Source organism: Hypanus sabinus, chromosome 20, assembly GCF_030144855.1.
Source record: "Hypanus sabinus isolate sHypSab1 chromosome 20, sHypSab1.hap1, whole genome shotgun sequence".
Lineage (NCBI taxonomy): Eukaryota > Metazoa > Chordata > Chondrichthyes > Myliobatiformes > Dasyatidae > Hypanus > Hypanus sabinus.
In genome coordinates, this window is record NC_082725.1 from 67,342,464 (window position 1) to 67,364,439 (window position 21,976).

Below are 21,976 nucleotides of genomic sequence, written 5' to 3' on the forward strand. Positions count from 1 at the left end.
GTGAGAAAGGCCCTGCCCTGATGAAAGCTACAATTATTATTAAGCAACGCAGTGGTTTAATTATTGAAATACAGAAATTTCTTAAGTGTTTTATATGCATAGAAAGTTAAAATATGTACTATTTTCTAAGACAAATGTTTGACTAACTAATGCTAAATAATACTGGATGTAGCTGCTCTGACTTACTTAGTAAGAGAACTTCTGATTTTTTTTTATCCTTATCCATGATAACCTACACACATCCTCCTGTATACTTTAAATCATCTCTAGATTACTTATAATACCTAATACTATGTAAATAGTTGTTATACTGCATTGTTTAGGGAACAATAACAAGAAAAAAAGTCTGTAAATGCTTGAGCAACAAGTGCTGGAAGAGCACTTCCGGGTTTTCTCGTTTCGTGGTTGGCTGAATTTGCGCATGTGGAAGTCGCGGATAAGGAGGGCCGACCGTACAGCATAAAAAGCTGTCCCAACACTGACCCCTGCAGAACACCAGTAGTTACTGACAGTCAACCAGCCTTTTATTCCCACTCACTGCCTCCTACCAACCAGCCACTACTCTAACCATGCCAATAACTTTCCTATAATGTCATGGGCACCTTGTCAAAGGCCTTCTGAAAGTCCAAATATACATCCACTGCATCCCTTTATCTATCCTACTTGTAATCTCCTCAAAGAATTCCAACAGGTTTGTCAGGCAATATTTTTCCCTTAAGAAACCATGCTGACTTTGTCCTATCTTGTCCTGTGTCACCAAGTACTCCATTTCCTAATCCTAACAGTTTACTTCAACATCTTCCCAACCTCTGTTGTCAAGCTAAATGGTCTATACTTTTCTTCCAGCCGCCTTCCTCCTTTCTTAAAAAGTGGAGTGACATTTGCAATTTTCCAGTCCTCTGATTTCTCTGATCCAGTGATTTTTGCTACTGCTACCTCTTTCAGAACACACGGATGCAGTTCATCTGGCCTGGTCACATGCTCAGGTCTTTCAGCTTTTTGAGCATCTTTTCCCTTGTAATGGTAACTTCTCTTCCCTCACACCCTTCAACATCTGGCACACTGCTGGTGTCTTCCACAGTGAAAAGCAATACAGAATACTCATTTAGTTCATCTGCCATCTCCTCATCCATTAATATTTCTCTAGCCTCATTTTCTAGTGGTCCTATATCCACTGCCATCTCACTTTTTCTTAACATAATTGAAAAAGCTTTTACTGTCCACTTTGATATCTGGATAGCCAGGTACTTTTTCCCCGGGTGGAAATGGCTTATACAATGGGGCATAATTTTAAGGGTTGATTGCTGGAAAATACGGGGGATGTCAAAGGTGAGTAGATTGACTTATATATTTACACAGAGTGTTGATTTTCATGAAATGCCATGGAGTGGTGGTCCAGGCAAATTATGGGTATTTAAGAAAACTCTTAGCTAGCACATGGATGATAGAAAAAAAAATGGAGAAATATGTAGGAGGGAAGGGTTAGATTGCTCTCAGAGGAGGTTAAAGGGTTGGCATAACATTGTGGACTGAAGGGCCTGTATTTTGTTTTAATGTTATATATTTTAATATGGTGGAAGGTCACAATAAGGAATGACCACACTGATCCCCTTCTCTCCCTTATTATTCCTTTACTACTATACCCATTAAATCTTTAATGATTTTTCTTGAAAACTTCTCAATATTAGTGATTATTCTCTGCACTGACATCCCATTAGGCTGCATTAACAGACCTCTATTCTACTTTCTGTACTGTCAGGCCAGATTCTGTTCAAACTCCATTTACGAGTTTGCGGATAATACCAGTGTATCTCGAATAATGATGAACCAGGGTACAGAAAGGAGAGAGAGCCTAGTGACAACGCCATGGCAACAACCTTTCTTCAATGTCAGCAAAACAAAATTGCTGGTCATTGACTTCAGGAACAGCACATGCTCCTGTTTACATCAATGGTGCCAAGGCCAAAGGGACTGAGAGTTTCAAGTTCATTTCCAACAGCCTGGCATGGTCCTACCAGATAGTTTCCACGGCCAAGGAAGCTAATCAGTGCCTCTACTTGCTCAGGAGGCTCCATGATGAGCTGAATGACTTTGAAAGAGAAAATGAAACTATACCTGAGTGAATCCCCACAGCATCTTGCAACCCTGTGCTCTCAGTCTTGGAGGTCAGCATCAGCATATCCTTCAAGAAGCTGAACATTCACAAGGCATCAGCACCGATGGTGTACCAGGTAGGTTACTGAAAATCTGTGCTGAACAACTGGTTGGAGAGTTCCTTGACATCTTCAATCTCTCACTGCTTTAGTCAGATGTTCACAGCTGCTTCAAAAAAATATCAATACCAGTGGACCAAGAAGAGCAGAGTGAGCTTCCTCGAAGCCCAGCACCACTCACATTTACTGTGATGAAGTGCTTTGAGAGATTGGTCATGGCCAGAGTAAACTCCTGACTGAGTAAAGACCTGAACTTGCTGCAATTTCCATAACAGCAAACCTGGACAAACAGTCAGGCTGCTGTTCAGTGATTACAGCTTGGCATTCAACACCAACATCCCCACAGCTTCAAAATCTGGGCCTCTGTACCCCCTTTTGCAACTGCTTTCCAAGATCAAAAAACCAGAATCAGTGTGGATCAACAATAATATATTCTCCTCTGATAATCTACACAGGCGCTCCTCGAATGTAAGCACTCCTCACTGCTCTACTCTCATAACTGTGTGGCTGGGCACAGTTCAAATGCCATCTATAAATTCACCGATACAATAACTGTGTTTGGCAGAATCTCAGATGGCCAGAGGTGTACAGAAGCAAGGCACATCAACTGGTTGAATGGTGTCACAACAACACCCTTGTACTCACCATAGGCAAGATGAAGGAATTCATTGTGGACTTTAGGATGAGGAAGTTGAGTACACACACCAGTCCTCACTGAGAGAACGGAAGTGGAAAGTGTGAGAAACTCCAAGTTCCTGGGCATCAACATTTCAGGAGATCTATTCTGGTCTCAGTACATTGATGTAATCATGAAGAACCCAAGTCAGATTGTCCATAATGCATAACAGGATGTTTAGTGATCTCCTCTTCACCACGAACTCAAGGGTCTGAGTTGTAGCCAAGGACAGGTCTATAGCCTAACATCATTAGGAGTTTAAGAAGATTTGGTATGTCTCCAAAGACTGTAAAAAAAACCATCATCAGATGTATGGTGGAAAACATTCTAACTGGTTGCATCACCACACGGCATGGAAGCTCCAATGTCCAGGATCCAAAGAGGGTGTAGAAGATTGTTGACTTAGCCAGCTCCAGCAAGGTCACACTTCTCCCCATTATCAAGGACATCTTCAAAAGGTGGTACTTCAAGAAGGAATCATCCATCATTACACACCATCATCCAGGACATGCCTTCTTCACATTACTATCATTGTAGAGCAGGTACAGGAGCCCAAAGACCCACATTCAAAGTTTTGGGAAGTGCTTCTTCCCCTTAGCTAGCAGATTGCTGAAGAGTCCATGAACATTACATCTCTACTCCTCTTTTGCACTTTTTATTTACATACTTTTAGTAACTAATACTACATCAAGGCAAAGCTGCTGGCCCAAATGGTATCAGCCCCAGGGTACTGAAGGCCTGTATGAGTTCGCTGTCTGGTATTTTGCAGCACCTTTACAATCTGAATCTGTCAGGAAAAGATACCAGTGCTACGGAAGACTTCCTGCTTGGTCCTTATACCCAAAGGGCGACTCTATCTGAACTTAATGACTACAAAACAATTACCCTCACATCTCATGTGATGAAGCTGCCGGAGAGACTGGTCCTGACTTACCCTGGACTGCAGGTGACATCATCATTGGACCCTCTACAGTTTGCCTACCAACCCCATGTGTGAGTGGATGATGCCATCATCTACCTGTTGCAGAGAGCTCACTGCCAGCTGGATGATGCTGGTGGCATTGTGAGCATCACACTTTTTGATTTCTCAAATGCCTTTAATACAATCCAGACACTTCTTCTGAGCGAGAAGCTGCAAAGGATGGGCGTAGACAAGTCTACCATCTCCTGGATTATTGACTACCTGACAGATAGACCCCAATTTGCACAACTGGGTAGCTCTTTGTCTGCGGCGGTGGTGAGTGGCACTGGAGCGCCACAAGGGACTATCCTGTCTCCATTTCCGTTCACACTGTACACCTCAGACTTCCAGTATAACAGAGTCTTTTCACTTGCAGAAGTTCTCTGATGACGCTGTGCTGGTTAGGTGTATAAGAGATGAGCAGGAGTTGGAGTGGAGGACTAGTGGACAAGTTTGTGGAGTGGTGTGGGAAGAATCACCTGCTCCTGAATGTGGCCAAAATCACAGAGATAGTGATTTATTTTAGGAGTAAGAGGATGTGACATGTCCTGTATACATTCTGGGAGAAGTTATGATGGAGGAGTTCAAATACTTGGGTGTTCACCTTGACAACAGACTTGACTGGAAAACTAACACCATAGCTGGTCACAAGAAGGGGTCTGCAGACTATTTTCTAAGGAAGCTGAGATCCTTCAATGTTTGCAGCAGAATTATGGAGATCTTTTACCAGTCGAGTGCAGTCTTCAGGTTTATGTTGGGGGAGCAGCATTGGTGCTGGTGATGCAAAAAGCCTAAATAAACTCAAAAAGGCTGGACGCATCCTTGGCGACAACCCAGACTCTTTTAAGTTACTGGTGAAGAGGAGGTCACTAAATAAACTTATCCAATCTGGCACATCCTCTACATGACCAACTGAAGAAGCAGCGAAGCTCCCTTTCGAACACTTATTCAGCTCCTCTGTCAAAAGGATCGTTACAGAAAATCTCTCTTACCAAATGCGTGTGGCCAAGTGGCTAGAGCGTCAGCTGAGGCAGCACGTTGTGTCCTTGAGCAAGGCTCTTAACCACACATTGCTCTGCAACGACACCGGTGCCAAGCTGTATCAGCCTAGTGCCCTTCCCTTGGACAACATCGGTGACGTGGAGAGGGGAGACTTGCAGCATGGGCAACTGCCGGTCTTCCATACAACCCTGCCCAGGACTCCATCAATATCAAAATCGATGGACAGCCAAAGAAGAAGAAGAAGAATACAACAGTTCATCTGTGTGACAGGAGAAAATAGTACAATAGTGTCTGCTTTATAATTTTGTACATAATTGCACATTAATACATTATTGTGCATTTTATTATTATGTGCTTTATTAGTTAAATGCACACTACTAAGTGCATTTTTAAATGTTGCTATTGTAACAAAAGAATTTCCCACTCAGAATCAATATAGTACTTGTTATTATTGTCTTGAACTGTTCTGTTGCCACAAAAAAAATTTACATCTGACATTGATAGTAAACATGATTCTGGATTTAGGATACAGCCTTTGAACCACACCAATTTTTTATCAATGCACCACAGAAAGCATCTGCTCTGCCTAAGATCACAAGAAACTGCAGAACTGTAGAGGAAACACATACAACACGCTGGAGGAACTCAGCAGGTCGGGCAGCATCCATGGAAACAAGCAGTCAACATTTCGGGCCGAGACCCTTCGTCAGGACTGAAGAGGGAGGGGGAGGGTGGAAAACCAATCAGAGGAAAGATCAAGGGGTGGGGGAGGGGAAGCAGGGAGGGGATAGGCAGGAGAGGTGAAGAAGGAATCTAAGGGGAAAGCACTATGGGTAGTAGAAGAAGGCAGTCATGAGGTGTGATAGGCAGAGAGGGATGGGGAAGGGAGAGGAAGGGAATTACCAGAAGTTGTTGAATTCGATGGTCATACCAAGGGGCTGGAGACTACTCAGATGGTAGATGAGATGTTGTTCCTCCATCATGGCAGTAGAGGAGGCCATGTATGGACGTATCCGAATGGGAATGAGAAGGAGAGTTGAAGTGAGTGGCAACCGGGAGATCCTGTCTGTTGTGGAAGGTGTTCGATGAAGCGGTCCCCCAATCTGCGTCGGGTCTCGCAGATGTAGAGGAAGCCGCACCAGGAGCACCGGATGCAATAGCTGACCCCAACAGAATCACAAGTGAAGTGTTGCCTCACCTGGAATGACTGTTTGGGGCCCTGAATGGAGGTAAGAGAGGAGGTGTAGGGACAGGTGTAACACCTACACTTGCAGGGATAAATGCCAGATGGGAGATCTGTGGGGAGGGATGTGTGGACCAGAGAGTCATGGAGGGAATGATCCTTGTGGAAAGCGGAGAGGGGTAGAGGGAAAGATGTCCTTAGTGGTGCTTCATCCAGCACCTCCGCTCTGTCCGCCACAACAGACAGGATCTCCCAGTTGCCACCCACTTCAACTCTGCATCACCTTCCCATCGGATATGTCCATACATGTCTATACTGCCATGATGAGGCCAAACTCAGGTTGGAGGAGCAACACCTCATATACTGTCTCCAGCCCCTTGGTATGAACATTGAATTCTCTAACTTCTGGTAATTCCGTCCCTCTCCCTTTCCCCATCCCAGTTTCACTCTGCCTCCTCCTCCAGCTGCCTATCACCTCCCTCATGGTTCTGCCTCCACTACCCATAGTTTTTTCCCCTTACATTCCTTCTTCACTTTTCCTGCCTATCCCCTCCCCCACCCCTTGATCCTTCCTCTGATTGGTTTTTCACCCTCCCCCCACCTTCTTTATAGGGCCCCTGCCCCCTCCCTCTTCAGTCCTGACGAAGGGTCTCAGCCTGAAACGTTGACTGCTCGTTTCCACGGATGCTGCCCGACCTGCTGAGTTCCTCCAGCGTGTTGTCAGTGTTGCTTTGACCCCAGCATCTGCAGTGTACTTAGTGTTTGCAGAGTTGTAGACGCAGCTTAGTATATCACAGAAGTTAGTTTCCCATCCATGGACTATGTCTAAAATTCTCACTGCTTCAAGTAAAGCAGTCAGAATAATCAAAAATCCCACCCACTCACTCCCATCAGACAGAAGATGCAAAAGCCTGAAAGCATTGCCCAAAGACAGCTTCTTCCCACTGCTTAATGTTTCCCTAGTGGAGTAAACTGGTCTCTTGATCTCATAATCTACCTTGTTCTGACTTGCACCTTACATTTACCTGCACTGCATTTTATCTGGACTGTAACCATTATTCTGCACTCTTGTCATTGTTTGACCTGTACCACCTCAATGCACCGTTGTAGTGAATTGATCTGTATGGATAGCATGCCAAATCAGAATTAGATATATTCTGGGATATATTGTGAAATATGCAAGACAATTTATTCACTATACCTTGCCAATCTGACATGTCCTCTTTTTGCCCTCCTGATTTCCTCAAGTAGAAGGCATTCCTAAATGCTATTATACTTAAGTGATTCTCCTAATCCCAAATGCCAATTCCTGACATGTCTCCCTTTTCCTAACCAGAGCTTCAAAATCTATCAACATGGGTAATAGTCAGAGTCATAAAAAGTAAAGCACAGAAACAGGCCCTTTGGCCCATCTAGTCTGTGACAGGCCTACCCCCCCATCAACTTGCACTCAAACCATAGCCCTCCGTATGCCTATCATCCATGTACCTTTCCAAACTTCCCTTAAACATTGAAATCAAGCTCACATGCACCACTTGTGCTGACAGCTCATTCAACACTCTCACGAATCTCTGAGTGAAGATGTTTCCCCTCATGTTCCTGTTACACTTTTCACCTTTCACTCTTAACCCATGACCTCTAGCTGCAGACCTCAGTAGGAAAAGCCTCTCGGAATTTACCTGTATCTATACACTAATTTGGTATAACAAATCTCCTCTCAACCTTCTACATTCCAAGTCCTAACTTATTCAATCTTCCCTTACAACTCAGCTCCTCCAGACCTGGCAACATCCTTGTCAATTTTCTCTGTACTCTTTCCACCTTATTTATGCCTTTCTTGCAGGTAGGTGACCAAAACTGAACACAATACTCCAATTTAGGCCTCACCAATGTTATGTGCAACTTCAACGCATAATCTCATCTCCTGTACTCAATGCTTTGACTTATGAAACCAATGTGCCAACAGCTTTCTTTACCACTCTACCTGTCACGCCAGTTTCTGTGAATTATGTACCTGTATTCCAAGATCTCTTTGTTCTAACTCAACTCCTCAGTGTTCTACTTTGTGAGACCTACTTTGGTTGGTCCTACTGAAGTGCAACACCTCACATTTGGCTGTATTAAATTCCACCTGCCATTTTTCAGCCCACTTTTCCAGCTGGTCTAGATCCCTCTGCAAGCTCTTCCTCACTGTCCACTCCACCACCAATCTTGGTGTCATCGGCAAATTTACTGAACCAGTTAACCATATCATCATCCAAATCTTTGATATAGATGACAAACAACAAAGGACCAGCACTGATCCCTATGGGACACCACTAGTCGCAGGCCTCTGGTCAGAGAGTAGCCATCTACGATTACTCTCTGGCTTCCCCCACAAAACTAATGTTTGTTTAATCCAATTTACTAACTCATTTTGAATGATGAGCGATTGAACCTTTTTGACCAACCTCCCATTCAGGACCTTGTCAAATACCTTGCTAATCTCCAAGGAGACATCCACTGCCTTGCCTATTTTAACTTTTCTGGCAACTTCCTCAAAAATCTCTAAGATTGGTTAGTAATGACCTACTATGCACAAAGCTGTGCTGATTATCCTTAATCAGTCCATGTCTATCCAAATACTCATATCTGGTGCTTCAGAATACCTTCCAATAACTTTCCTACTACTGATGTCAGGCTCACCAGCCTGTAACTTCCTGGCTTATTTTCAGAGCCTTTTTGGAAGAGCGGAACAAAATTGGCTATCCTCCAGTCCCGTCACCTCACCTGTCACAAAGATGATTTAAACATCTCTGACAGGGCCCTGACAATTTCTGCATTTGTCTTCTGCAGGGTCCGAGAGAACACCTTATCAGACCCTGGGGGTTTATCCACCCTAATTTCCCTCAGGACGGCAAACACCTCCTCCTCTGTAATCTCAATAGGATCCGTGAAGTTGATGCTGCTTTGTCTCACTTCTAGTCCATTTCTAGAGTAAATACAGATGCAAAAAATACATTTTTAAGATCTTCTCCCTCTCTTTTGGCTCCACACAAGGAATGCAATTCTGATCTTCCAGAGGACCAATTTTGTCCCTTGCAATCCTTTTGTTCTTAAAAGGTTCCTTAATCCTCTCAGCCTCATTCTTCATTTAAACAGAAACCACCCGACCTTACTTCCCACATATTAGCCTCTTCTCTTCAACTTTTGTAAGCTCCTGTCTAAATGCATCAACATTAGCCTTGCAGACCTCTTCTATTGTTTTCCATAATTATGGTCACTGAGAAAGTTAATAAAGGTGTGGGAAATCATGTCTCAGGAACTTGACTGAATTTTTGAAGAGGACTCAAAGAACATGGTGGTATATGTTGTCTATATGGTCTTCAGCAAAGTTTTTGACAAGGTCTGCTAGATCTAGCCCCATGCTGAAGACTGATCATGTGGTCAAGGGTGAGGATATCTTAAACAAAGGAATAATGTTGGGTCCTCTGGTACCTCGCCTGTGGCCAGAGAAAATATAAATATCTCTGTCAAGACATAGCAATCTCATCTCGTCTCTCTCAATACCTTATCAGAACCTGTGGACTTTTTCACCCTAATAGTCTTCAAAAGATCTTTTGTGGCTTCTTTATACTCAAAAGGTTTTCTGAACAATACATGTGCCTTCACAAACATGAGAAAATATACAGATGATGGAAATCCAAGCAACATATACAAAATACTGGAGGAACTTAGCAGGCCAGACAGCACCTATGGAAAAAAGTACAGTCGACATTTTGGGCTGAAACCCTCCAGCAATCTTGCTAAAGGGCCTTGGCCTGAAACATCAACTGTACTTTTTTCCATAGATATTGCCTGGCCTGCTGAGTTTCTCCAGCATTTTGCGTGTGATACATTTGCCTTCTTTTCCTAATGGAAAAAATAAAAAAATAGCTCTATCACGAAGATTCCCTTAGTTTGGTATACATTTCCTTCCTTTCTAATGGAATATACCTGTGGAAGTCGAATCCGTATAAACTCACTCAGTGACTGTACAAGTACAAATTCTTTATTCAAAGCCTCCCGGGCCTTACTCAGTTAGTCGCTCAAACAGTTCCCCCTACAAAATAGATATAATCGTTCAGATACCCCCACACATACCAAGCTGCAGACTTATCTATTGCTTGACAGTACAGAGAAACAAATTACGTAACAGGTATAATGGCCTCATACACAGAACAGGCTGGTCTTACCTCTGCGCAAGGACAATGATCTTGAAACACTAGCTGGCTAACTTCAAGAAGAAATATTGCTCAGCACTGAATAGCAAAATCAGCACATCTGTTGATCATCAATGGTTTCTTTCAGAGGAAACAGCCTGCTATGTTTAACTGACCGTGTTAACCCTTTATATATTTTATCATACCCATCCTGTACTCTGTACAGTTCATTTTTAAATATCCTCCATGTTATAAATGGATATGCCCAAAAATAGCCTGTACTGATGAAATCTCCCTAGCTCCTGCCTAATACTCTCGAAACTTGCTGTCCTCCAATACTTTCCCACAATGTCTGTTCTCATCTTTATTTGGCTCCTGATTCCCTGAATTCTGCCGTGCTTTCCTTGGCATGAACAAAATTTGCACACCTTTGTTTTGACTAAATTTGCAGAATCTCTCACCATCCAAGGTTCCTGAACATCGCCATCCCTATCAGAAATAGCAGATGGAGTTTAATCCAGACAAATGGAAGGTCAAATGTAAATGGAAAGTAGATGGTAACCTTTGGAGCATTGCTGTAGAAAGAGATCTTGAGGTGCAGGCCTGTAGTTCCCCGAAAATGGCAGCACAAGTGGATAGGGCAGTGATGGCGGTATACAGAATACTTGCCTTCATCAGTCAGTCTGTTGAGTCTGAACGTTAGGAAGTCATGCTGCAGCTGTATAAAACTTGTTAGGCCACATTTGGAGTATGGTGTGCAGTTCTAGTCCTCATACACAAAGAAGAAGGTAGACACTTTGCAGAGGATGCAGAGTCAGCATGCTGCCTGAATTACAGAGTGTACTACCTGTCACAAGAGATCGGACAGACCTGCATTGTTTTCTCTGCAGTGCTGAGGGGAGCATGCAAAATCCAAAGACATAGATTGAGTAGATAGTTGCATGCTTTTCCCCAAGGTTGGAAATACTAAACATAGTGGGCATTTAAGCAGAGTTTTAGGGTGAGGGGGAAGGAATTTTAAAAGATTTGCAAGGTAAGTTTTTGTTTTACAAGATGAATGGCTGGAATGTACTGATGAAAGCCTAAAAGCCATGATACATGAACAGGCAGAAAATGGAGGGATGTAGACCACCAGCATGCGGATAGAATTGGTTCAAACTGGCATCATGATTGGCACAGACATTTTGTAGAAAATCTATAAACCTCCATCAGAGTAGCAGTAATCCTCCCAGACTCCCCTCAGCATTCTGGGATAGATCCTGAAAGATTCTGGGGTTTAATATGCTGCTATATTTCATAAACTTCCTCCTTCCTGATACACATGTACACCAAAATATCAGGGTAGCCCCTTTTTTTAAAAAGCTCTACAGCCCCCTCATTCCAGCATGACATGCTGAGCTCTGCTGATCTCAGTCACCACACCTCGGTGTGCAAGATGCTTGAAGGTGACAGTGAAGGTAGATAAAATGGATGAGTATGCGTATGGGACACCAGCCTTTGTTAGCCGGGTGGGCTAACTTTGGCCAGAACTCATCTGAAATACTGCATTCATTTCGGGTCACCACAATACTGGAAAACGGATGGAGCAGGAATTCAGTCCACGTTTCGGGGCAAGACCCTTCGTCGGGACTAACTGAAACCTGCTGAAGCTCTGCGGCACAAGGAAATCTGCAGATGTTGGAAATTCAAACAACACACACAAAATGCTGGTGGAACGCAGCAGGCCAGGCAGCATCTATGGGAAGAAGTATAGTCAACGTTTCAGGCCGAGACCCTTCGTCAGGACTAACTGAAAGAAGAGATAGTAAGAGATTTGAAAGTGGTAGGGGGAGGGGGAGACCTGAAATGACAGGAGAAGACAGGAGGGGGAAGGATGAAGCTATGAGCTGGAAAGGTGATTGGCAAAAGGGATACAAGGCTAGAGAAGGGGAAGTATCATAAGATGGAAGGCCTTGGAGGAAAGAAAGGGGGAGGGAGCACCAGAGGAAGATGGAGAACAGGCAAGGAGTGATTAAAGGAAAGAGAGAGGAAAAAAAGAAAGAAAAATATATATAATAAAAACAATAAATAAATAAATAAATAGATGAATAGGGATGGGGTAAGAAGGGGAGGAGGGGCATTAATGGAAGTTAGAGAAGTCAATGTTCATGCCATCAGGTTGGAGGCTACCCAGCCAGTATATAAGGTGTTGTTCCTCCAACCTGAGTTTGGATTCATTTTGACAATTGAGGAGGCCATGGATAGACATATCAGAATGGGAATGGGACGTGGAATTAAAATGTGTGGCCACTGGGTGATCCTGCTTTCTCTGTCGGACAGAGCGTAAGTGTTCAGCGAAACAGTTTCCCAGTCTGTGTCGGGTCTCACCAATATATAAAAGGCCACTCTGCCCATCACCCTGCCTGTTGTCCATCTCCCGTCTGGTGCTCTCCACCCCCCCCCCTCTCTTTCTCCCATCCCATGATCCTTTCCCTTCTCCAGCTCTGTATCCCTTTCGCCAATCACCTTTCCGGCTCTTAGCTTCATCCCCCCCCCCCCCCCGGTCTTCTCCCATCATTTCCCATTTCCCCCTCCCCCCTCTACTTTCAAATCTCTTACTATCTCTTCTTTCGGTTAGTCCTGACGAAGGGTCTCGGCCCGAAACGTCGACAGCGCTTCTCCCTATAGATGCTGCCTGGCCTGCTGTGTCCCACCAGCGTTTTGTGTGTGTTGCTTCAATTTCCAGCATCTGCAGATTTCCTCGCTGTGCAGGACTTCAGCAGCTTCGTTCAGTGGAAGCACCCCGTTACCGAGACGCTCCGGGGAGAGTGCACTCCTCCCGAGCCCACGCGTGACCCACCTGCACACCGTACATCACATAGACCCGCTCCGCATCGCTCAACACCACGGCCGCCATCCTGGAGTCTCAGCGACCGGCCGGACCCGTAGCAAAGCGCATGCGCCGAAACGCCGGTCTTGCGGGAGTGCGCCGTGCATTATGGGATGAAATAGCGCAGCGGTTTTCGGGGAACGTCGATGTTGCTCAACTCGTGCTGACGTCATGACGTCATGAACGGGGAAGGGAACGTTCATGGGCGGAACCGGCGGCATTCCAGGCGGCTGGAGTCAGGTTTCCGTTTCCTTCCAGCGTCCTGGGTAACGGTGGGCCTGGCGTGAAGGTGGATTGTCCCGAGGTAAGGAATGGGGCCGGGTTGCCCCAGGGTAGGCGAGGGGGGCCGGGTAAAGGGTGCGTTTTGTCCCGGGATAGACGGAGTTAGGCGAGGAAAGCGGGGCGGAGAAGGGTAATCTGGGGGGAGGGGTTTGTACTGGACCTGGTGACTGATCCTTCGGTGGGTGAATACTGACCACAAATCTTCAACTTTCAAGATAGCTATAGATAAGGATAGGTATGGTCCTTACAGGAGAGATTTAAATTGGAATAGAGCAAATTACCAGGGCATTAGACAGGAACTGGGCAGAGTTTAACTGGGAACACCTATTTGCTGGCAAATCCACATCAGACGTGGAAGGTATTTAAAAGACAGCTAAAAGTGCACAGGAAAGGTATGTTCCTGTTAGAAGGAAGGATTGGGATGGAAAGATAGAGATCCTTGGATGTCCAAAGACGTGATGAATTTAGTCAAGAGAAAGGAAAAGTATGTAAAGCTTCATAGGTCAGGATAGGTACATGAAGAGTATATAGAAGCCAGTAAGAGATAAAGAAGGAAATTGGGAAAGGAGAGTCCTTGACAAATCCTTGGTAAATCGGATTAAGCTGAATCTCACCGTATTCTATGCACTAAGAGCAACAGGATAACTTACGAGAGGGTAGACCACTCAAGGATGAAAAGGGGAACATTTGGATGTGGAAAATATGAGCGAGGTTCTTAATGAGAATTTTACTTCAGTATTTAGCAAGGAGAGGGACATGGAGGACCAGGAGATCAGTGCTGAGTGTATAAATACCTTGGGGCATTTAGTGGTCAAGGAGGAGGAAGTGCTGGGCCTCCTAATGAGTATGAGGTGGGTATGCCCCAGGACCTGGTGGGATTTATCCCAGGTTATTGAGGATGGTAAGAGATGAGATTGTTGGGCTTTGACCAGTATTTTTGTCTCTCTCTAGGCATAGGTGACATCCAGGAGGACTGGGGAGTGGCTAATGTTGTTCCTCTATTTAAGAAGGGAACAAGGGAAAATCCTGGAAACTACAGACTGGTGAGTCTTACTTCAGTTGTTAGGAAATTGTTTGAGAAAATTTTTAGGGAATTTTGTGTGGAGAAGTGTGTATGGAGCCAGAGGAGACAGCCGAGGTTCTTAATGCTTTGCTTCAGTATTATGGAAAAGGACCTTGGCGATTGTAGCGATAACTTACAGTGGACTGAAAAGCTTGAGCATATAGACATTAAGAAAGAGGATGTGCTGGATCTTTTGGAAAGCATCAAGTTGGATAAGTCTCTGGGACTGGATGAGATGTACCCCAGGCTACTGTGGGAGGCGAGGGAGGAGATTGCTGAGCCTCTGGTGATGATCTTTGAGTCATCAGTGGGGACAGGAGAGGTGTTGGAGGGTTGTGGATGTTGTTCCCTTATTCAAGAAAGGGAGTAGGGATAGCCCAGGAAATTATAGACCAGTGAGTCTTACCTCAGTGGTTGGTAAGTTGATGGAGAAGATCCTGAGAGGCAATACTTATGAACATTAGGAGAGGCATAATATGATTAGGAATAGTCAGCACGGCTTTGTCAAAGGCAGGTCAGGCCATATGAGTCTGATTGAATTTTTTGAGGATGTGACTGAACACATTGATGAAGGAAGAGAAGTAGATGTAGTGTATATGGATTTCAGCAAGGCATTTGATTAGGTACCCCATTCAAGGCTTATTGAGAAAGAAAGGAGGCATGGGATCCAAGGAGACCTTGCTTTGTGGCTCCAGGATTGGCTTGCTCACAGGAGGCAAAGATATATTATGGATGTGTCATATTCTGCATGCAGGTCAGTGACCAGTGGTGTGCCTTAGGTTCTGGGACCCCTACTCTTCGTGATTTTTATAAATGACCTGGATGAGGAAGTGGAGGGATGAATTAGTAAATTTGCTGATGACACAAAGGTTGGGAGTGTTGTGGATAGTGTGGAGGGTTGTCAGAGCAATTGTTACAGGGTTGTTACAGCGGGACAATGATAGGATGCAGAACTGGGCTGAGAAATGGCAGGTGAAGTTCAACACAGATAAGTGTGAGGTTGTTCATTTTGGTAGGTCAAACATGATGTCAGAATATAGTATTAATGGTAAGACTCTTGGCAGTGTGGAGGATAAGGGGGATTTTGGGGTCTGAGTCCATAGGACGCTCAAAGCTACTACACAGGTTGACTCTGTGGTTAAGAAGGTGTACGGTGTATTGGCCTTCATCAATCATGGGATTGAGTTTAGGAACCGGGAGGCCCCTCAGGCCCCTCTTGGAGTACTGTGCTCAGTTCTGGTCACCTCACTACAGGAAGGATGTGGAAGCCATAGAAAGGGTGCAGAGTAGATTTACAAGGATGTTGTCTGGATTGGGGAGTATGCCTTATGAGAATAGGTTGAGTGAACTTGGCCTTTTCTCCTTGGAGCGACGGAGGATGAGAGGTGACTTGATAGGGGTGTATAAGATGATTAGTGGCATTGATCGTGCGGATAGTCAGAGGCTTTTCCCAGAGCTGAAATGGCTAGCATGAGAGGGCACAGTTTTAAGGTGCTTGGAAGTAGGTACAGAGGAGATGTTAGCTGTAAGTTTTTTACGCAGAGAGTGGTGAGTGCGTGGAATGGGCTGCCAGCGGCGGTGGTGAAAGTGGAAACAATACGGTCTTTTAAAAAAAAGCTCTTGGATGGATACATGGAGCTTAGAAAAATAGAGGGCTATGGGTAAGCTTAGGTAGTTCTAAGGTAAGGACATGTTTGGCACAGTTTTGTGGGCCGAAGGGCCTGTATTGTGCTGTAGGTTTTCTATGTTTCTAACCCCCTCCTATATTAGCACATCCTATCTAAGATAGGGACCCCAAAACTGCTCACAATACTGCAAGTTAGACCTCACCAGTGCTTTATAAAGTCTGAACATTACACCCTTGCTTTTATATTCTCGTCCACTTGAAATGAATGCTAACATCGTATTTGCCTTCCTTACCACAGACTCCTGAACAAGGACTCCCAAATCCCTTTGCACCTCAAGATTTTTGTATTTTCTCTGCATTTACAAAATAGTCAACCATTTCATTGCTTCTACCAAAGTGCTTGATGAAACACTTCTGGACCCTGTATTCAATCTGCCACCACTTTGCCCATTCTCCTATTCTCCTTCTGTAACATCCCTACTTCCTTGAAATTAACTGTTTTTCCACCTGACTTCATATCATCTGAAAATTTTGCAACACAGTCATCAATTCCATCATCTAAATTGTTGACATATAATGTAAAATGAATCTGTCCCATCACAGACTGAGTGAAACATCACTAGTCACCACCAACCAACCAGAAAAAGCTGCCTTTCTTTCCACTCTTTACAACCAGCCAAACAGCAGCTGCTCTATCCATGTTAGAATCTTTCCTGTAATGTGGTGGTCGCCAACCCGTCGATCATGATCGACTGGTCAATCTTTGAGACTTTCCCAGTAGATCCCAAAAAAAAGAAAAATAAATACACAGATACTGTTGAGAGATTGTTTCAGGGTTGTGGGGTTTTAATTCAGTTCTTTCTGCCCAGTGCACATGTGTGTAGCTCCCCCGCCATGCGCTGGTCCCCAACCACCGGGCTGCAAGTCAGCTGCACCTCTCCTCATTCCCTGTCACGCCCACTGCTGAACTTGAACCCACGCGAGGTCATTACCCAAGCGTGTCAGGGATCACTGGTTGGCCTGGGGTAACCGGCCGGCGAGAAATGCCGTTGCTACTGGCCTGGAGCGCAGACAGATGGGCACCGCCTCTGAATCCGTTTACCACACCGAATGTTCGTGGGGAACCCGGTGCTAAAATATTCGCAGACGACTTAATTAGGGCTCAGGGTTTCGTAAGTAGCAGAGCACCTACCTCGCTGCGATCTACTGAAACAACCTATTGTTGGCCTATAGATCCTACAAGTGGGGTGGACGTGTGCCTGTCTCTCCGGACTGTGATCGCCGCGGCCCCGGTACAGAAACAGATGCACCTGTCCAAGGCGGCGGGCGGTCGGTCACTCTCTCCGGACTGTGACCGCCACGGTCCCGGTACGGGGACAGACATACCCGGCGAAGGTGGCGGGCGGGCGCTCTCTCCGGACCTGTGACCGCCACGGCCCCGGTACAGGAGGAGATACACCTGACCAAGGTGGCGGTTGGGCGGTCGCTCGCTCTCTCCGGACCTGTGACCGCCACGGCCCCGGTACGGGAGGAGATACACCTGATCAAGGTGGCGGGCAGGCGGTCGGTCACTTTCTCCGGACCTGTGACCGCCACGGCCCCGGTACAGAAGGAGATACACCTGACCAAGGTGGCGGTTGGGCGGTCACTCGCTCTCTCTGGACCTGTGACCGCCGCGGTCCCGGTACGGGGACAGACATACCTGGCGAAGGTGGCGGGCGGGCGCTCTCTCCGGACCTGTGACCGCCACGGCCCCGGTACGGGAGGAGATACACCTGACCAAGGTGGCGGGTGGTCAGTCAGTCACTCTCTCCGGACCTGTGACTGCCACGGCCCCGGTACGGGAACAGACACACCCGGCCAAGGTGGCGGGAGGTCAGTCAGTCGCTCTCACCGGACCTGTGACCGCCACGGCCCCGGTACAGGGACAGACACACCCGGCGAAGGTGGCGGGAGGTCAGTCGGTCGCTCTCTCTGGACCTGTGACCGCCACGGCCCCGGTACAGGGACAGACACACCTGGCCAAGGTGGCGGGCGGTCGGTCAGTCGCTCTCTCCGGACCTGTGACCGCCACGGCCCCAGTACAGGAGGAGATACACCTGACCAAGGTGGCGGTCGGTCGGTCGCTCTCTCTGGACCTGTGACCGCCACGGCCCCGGTACAGGGACAGACACACCTGGCCAAGGTGGCGGGCGGTCGGTCAGTCGCTCTCTCCGGACCTGTGACCGCCACGGCCCCGGTACAGGAGGAGATACACCTGACCAAGGTGGCGGTCGGTCGGTCGCTCTCTCTGGACTGTGACCGCCACGGCCCCGGTACAGGGACAGACACACCTGGCCAAGGTGGCGGGCGGTCGGTCGGTCGCTCTCTCCGGACCTGTGACCGCCACGGCCCCGGTACAGGAGGAGATACACCTGACCAAGGTGGCGGTTGGGCAGTTGCTCGCTCTCTCCGGACCTGTGACCGCCATGGCCCCGGTACGGGAACAGACACACCCACCCAAGGTGGTGGGCGGTCGGTCGGTCGCTCTCTCCGGACCTGTGACCGCCACGGCCCCGGTACAGGGACAGACACACCTGACCAAGGTGGCGGGAGGTCAGTCGGTCGCTCTCACCGGACCTGTGACCGCCACGGCCCCGGTACGGGAGGAGATACACCTGACCAAGGTGGCGGGCGGTCGGTCAGTCGCTCTCTCCAGACTGCGACAGCCACAGCCCCGGTACGGGAACAGACACACCCGGCCAAGGCAGTGGTCTAATGAGGCAATGAAGCCCTCAAAACTGCTTCGCTACCCTAAGTCCAAGCACCCTGCACTTAAATACAAACCCGTCGAGTTTTTTTCCAGCGTTAAAAATGTGAGCAAGCAGGACAACAGGTAAGTGCAAAGAGTCACGTAAACTGGATTGTGGAATAGACTGGACATGAGGAACCTGCTCCGAGTATCGCTGTATTCCAGTCGAACCCCCCCGTCCCCCCGTCGGCTGGTCCTCAAGAATATTGTCAATATCATACCGGTCCGTGGTGCAAAACGAGGATGGTGACCCCTGGTGTTTATACATTATTTCTACTTCTGGGTTGCGGGGTTTTACTTCCAGTCTTTTCTGCCCTGGTGTGCATGCGTGTAACTAATCGATTTGGAGTTGATCTTGCCTTTCACTAAGGCCGAGGTAGGGGATCTTTGGCTTCAAAAGGTTGGTGACCACTACTGTAATACTATGCGATTGTGGCTTGTTTTTTACGCAGAGATTGGAATATGCTGCCAGCAATGGTGGAGGAGGTCTGGATAGGTGCATGGAGCTTAGAAAAATAGAGTGCAATGGGTAACCCTAGGTAATTTCTAAAGTAAGAACATGTTTGGCACAGCCTTGTGGGCCGAAGAAAACCTACAGCACAATACAGGTTCTATGTTTCTACGGATAGATGTATGGGAAGAGTCAGTGTGGCTTTGTGCGGGTCAAGTCATAGCAACTTGGCTGAGTGTTTTGACAAGATGATGAGAGAGATTGATGAGGATAGGACAGTGGATGTTGTCCACATGGATTTTAGTAAGGCATTGGACAAAATCCTTCATGGGAGGCTAATCCAGAAGATTAAGATGGATGGGCTCCACATCAAATTGGCTGTTTGGATTCCGAACTGGCTTTACATATAGAAGACAGCATTGTGGTCAAAAGGACTCATTTGAGCGATGCTCTGTAACTAATGGAGTTCACAGGGATCTGTGCTGGGAACTCTGCTGCTTGTGATATATACAAATGACCTGGATGAAAACGTAGATGGGTGGGTTGGTAAGTTTGCAGAATATACAAAGACTGGTGGATTTGTGGATAGTGTAGAAGACGAGCAAAGAATAGAGTGCAAAATAGATCAGGTGCAGATACGGGCAGGGAAATGGGAGATGTTGCACCTTGGCAAGGCAAATACAAAGAGACAATACACTTGAGGGCTGTTCCATCCGGAAGGTAGGCTTGGGACGGGTGTGGTCCCGTCCTGAGGAGTGGGCTGTCCTGTCCTGAGGGTGGGCTGTCCTGTCCCAAGGGTGCAGGTGTGGGGAGGGGTTGGGTTATGTCCTTTCCTGAGGGTGGAGAGTGGGTGTCTGTCCCAAGGGTGCGGGCGTGAGGAGGGGTTGGGTTATGTCCTGTCCTGAGGAGTGGGCTGTCCTGTCCCAAGGGTGCAGGTGTGGGGAGGGGTTGGGTTATGTCCTGTCCTGAGGGTGGGCTGTCCTGTCCCAAGGGTGGAGAGTGGGTGTCTGTCCCAAGGGTGCGGGCGTGGGGAGGGGTTGGGTCCTGAGGGTGGGCTTGGAGTGATATTAAACCTGACTCTGATTGTGATTTTTGAATTGTTAAAACTGAGAAGGCTCTGAACCAAGTGTAAGTACATGGGATTAGTACAGATGATACTTAATGTTGTTTCTGTGCTGCATAACCGAGTCCAGTCGTACCATTGCAAATGGCTTTTTCTTTTCTCTTGAATTAACAGGTTTAATTATGGACTACATATTAGATCATGATATCAACTAGTCGCAACAGAGACATTGAGCGGCGAGCTGAATATCTGCAAGCTGATCAGTGTGTACCACCCACTTCCAGTGACAGCTCGATGGATAGGATCTGGTTCATCAAAGATGGTTGTGGGCTGGCCTGTGTCATTGTAACCTGGATGCTGATTTTCTATGCCGAGTTTGTGGTGGTTTTTGTAATGCTCATCCCTGGAAAAGATTTGCTGTACAGTATCATAAATGGGATTATCTTCAATGCACTGGCTTTCCTCGCCTTGGCTTCTCACTCTAGAGCCATGCTGACGGATCCTGTAAGTCTCTCATTGTCTCAATAACTGATTGCTTTTGGGACTGAATGACTAAATTTGAATATATTGCAAGCCTCAGTTAGCTTTTCCTGCATTACATTGTCTAAAAATACCAAATGTAAAGCCTTGGGTACTGTCTATTTTTAAGCTAACAGTTAAAAAAATTAGAATTGTTTAATATTAAACAGAAGTGCTTGAAATACTAAGCCGGTCAGGTCATATTTGAGGCAAGGAAAACAGGCCAGGGATCCTTTGAAGTGATCATTTGAAAGAGACAAAATCTTGTTCAGTAGTGGGGAAGTTTGTATCCTGTGGGATTTAACTAGGGTGACCACTGGGGATAAGATGGCCAATAAGTGAATGGGAGCAGTTAGGAAATGAGAGCGTAGGCAAAACTAATGAGAAAAAATGAAGTGTTAAGTTTTTCGGTTCCCACTGATGTGGCCTGACTTAATGACTATTTCCTACAATTTCTGTTTTAGCTTTATATTTCCAGCAGTTTTAAATTTCTCTCTATTAAAATGTTGTCCCAGATATCAATAATTTGCTGTTTGCTCTCCAGTGCCCAGTTAAGGCAGGAGTTTTGGAACATAATGTGTACATAACTTCTGTTGTGTTGATTTATGAGAACAAGGACATGCCATTATAGAGTAATTGCATCATATAACATAGAAGCAGGTCTTTCCAGCCCACTTCATCTGTTCTGATATCCAATTTGCCTATATTTCATATTTTGTGCCCTAGGTACCCGTCTCAGTAAATTTGAAATTCTATCATTTATCCACCATTACCATGCCAACTCTGACATCTCATTCCTGATAATTGCCACCTAGTATGTGTAAAGCTTGCTGGTCAGATCTTTAAATTTCTCCCTTTCACCTTAAACCTGTGCTCTCCCATTCTAAATCCTGCCCACTCTGGGTAAAAGATTATGACTAACCTATCTATCCCCATATGGTTTTAGTAGTCCCAAACCATGATGCTCCTTCCACCATGCTTCACAGCTGGAATGAGGTGTTAGTGTGCAGTGTCCTTTTTCTTCCAAACATATCTGCCAAAAAATTTCAACTTTTGTCTTATCTGTCAACTGAACATTGTCCCAGAAGTGTTGTG

At 46.2% G+C, this 21,976-nt stretch overlaps 2 protein-coding genes and 1 long non-coding RNA gene across 8 annotated transcripts in view; 2 read left to right on the forward strand and 1 right to left on the reverse strand.

Annotated features, from left to right (window-relative positions):
- Positions 1-5,387, forward strand: part of LOC132378615 (uncharacterized) — a 31,051-nt gene extending 25,664 nt beyond the window's left edge. Inside the window, exon 4 of the long non-coding RNA XR_009507131.1 lies at positions 1,760-5,387. This is a non-coding gene — a long non-coding RNA (uncharacterized LOC132378615). The remainder of the gene's footprint in view (positions 1-1,759) is intronic.
- exosc7 (exosome component 7) overlaps positions 1-13,203 on the reverse strand; it is a 177,987-nt gene extending 164,784 nt beyond the window's left edge. The window contains exon 1 of one of the 2 annotated variants that reach the window (XM_059945705.1): positions 13,056-13,203. In XM_059945705.1, the coding sequence (XP_059801688.1) occupies positions 13,056-13,112 (57 nt within the window). In that variant the 5' untranslated portion in view covers positions 13,113-13,203. The remainder of the gene's footprint in view (positions 1-13,055) is intronic. The other variant, XM_059945704.1, reaches the window with a different exon arrangement.
- Positions 13,204-13,256: 53 nt separating this feature from the next.
- The window catches only part of LOC132378613 (palmitoyltransferase ZDHHC3), a 110,488-nt gene continuing 101,768 nt past the window's right edge, over positions 13,257-21,976 (forward strand). For 2 of the 5 annotated variants that reach the window (XM_059945699.1, XM_059945703.1), the window contains exons 1-3: positions 13,258-13,389; positions 14,319-14,410; positions 20,537-20,866. In XM_059945699.1, coding sequence (XP_059801682.1) covers positions 20,564-20,866 — 303 coding nt within the window. In that variant the 5' untranslated portion in view covers positions 13,258-13,389; positions 14,319-14,410; positions 20,537-20,563. Of the gene's footprint in view, positions 13,390-14,318; positions 14,411-20,536; positions 20,867-21,976 lie in introns of all 5 variants that reach the window. The other 3 variants (XM_059945702.1, XM_059945701.1, XM_059945700.1) reach the window with 3 other exon arrangements.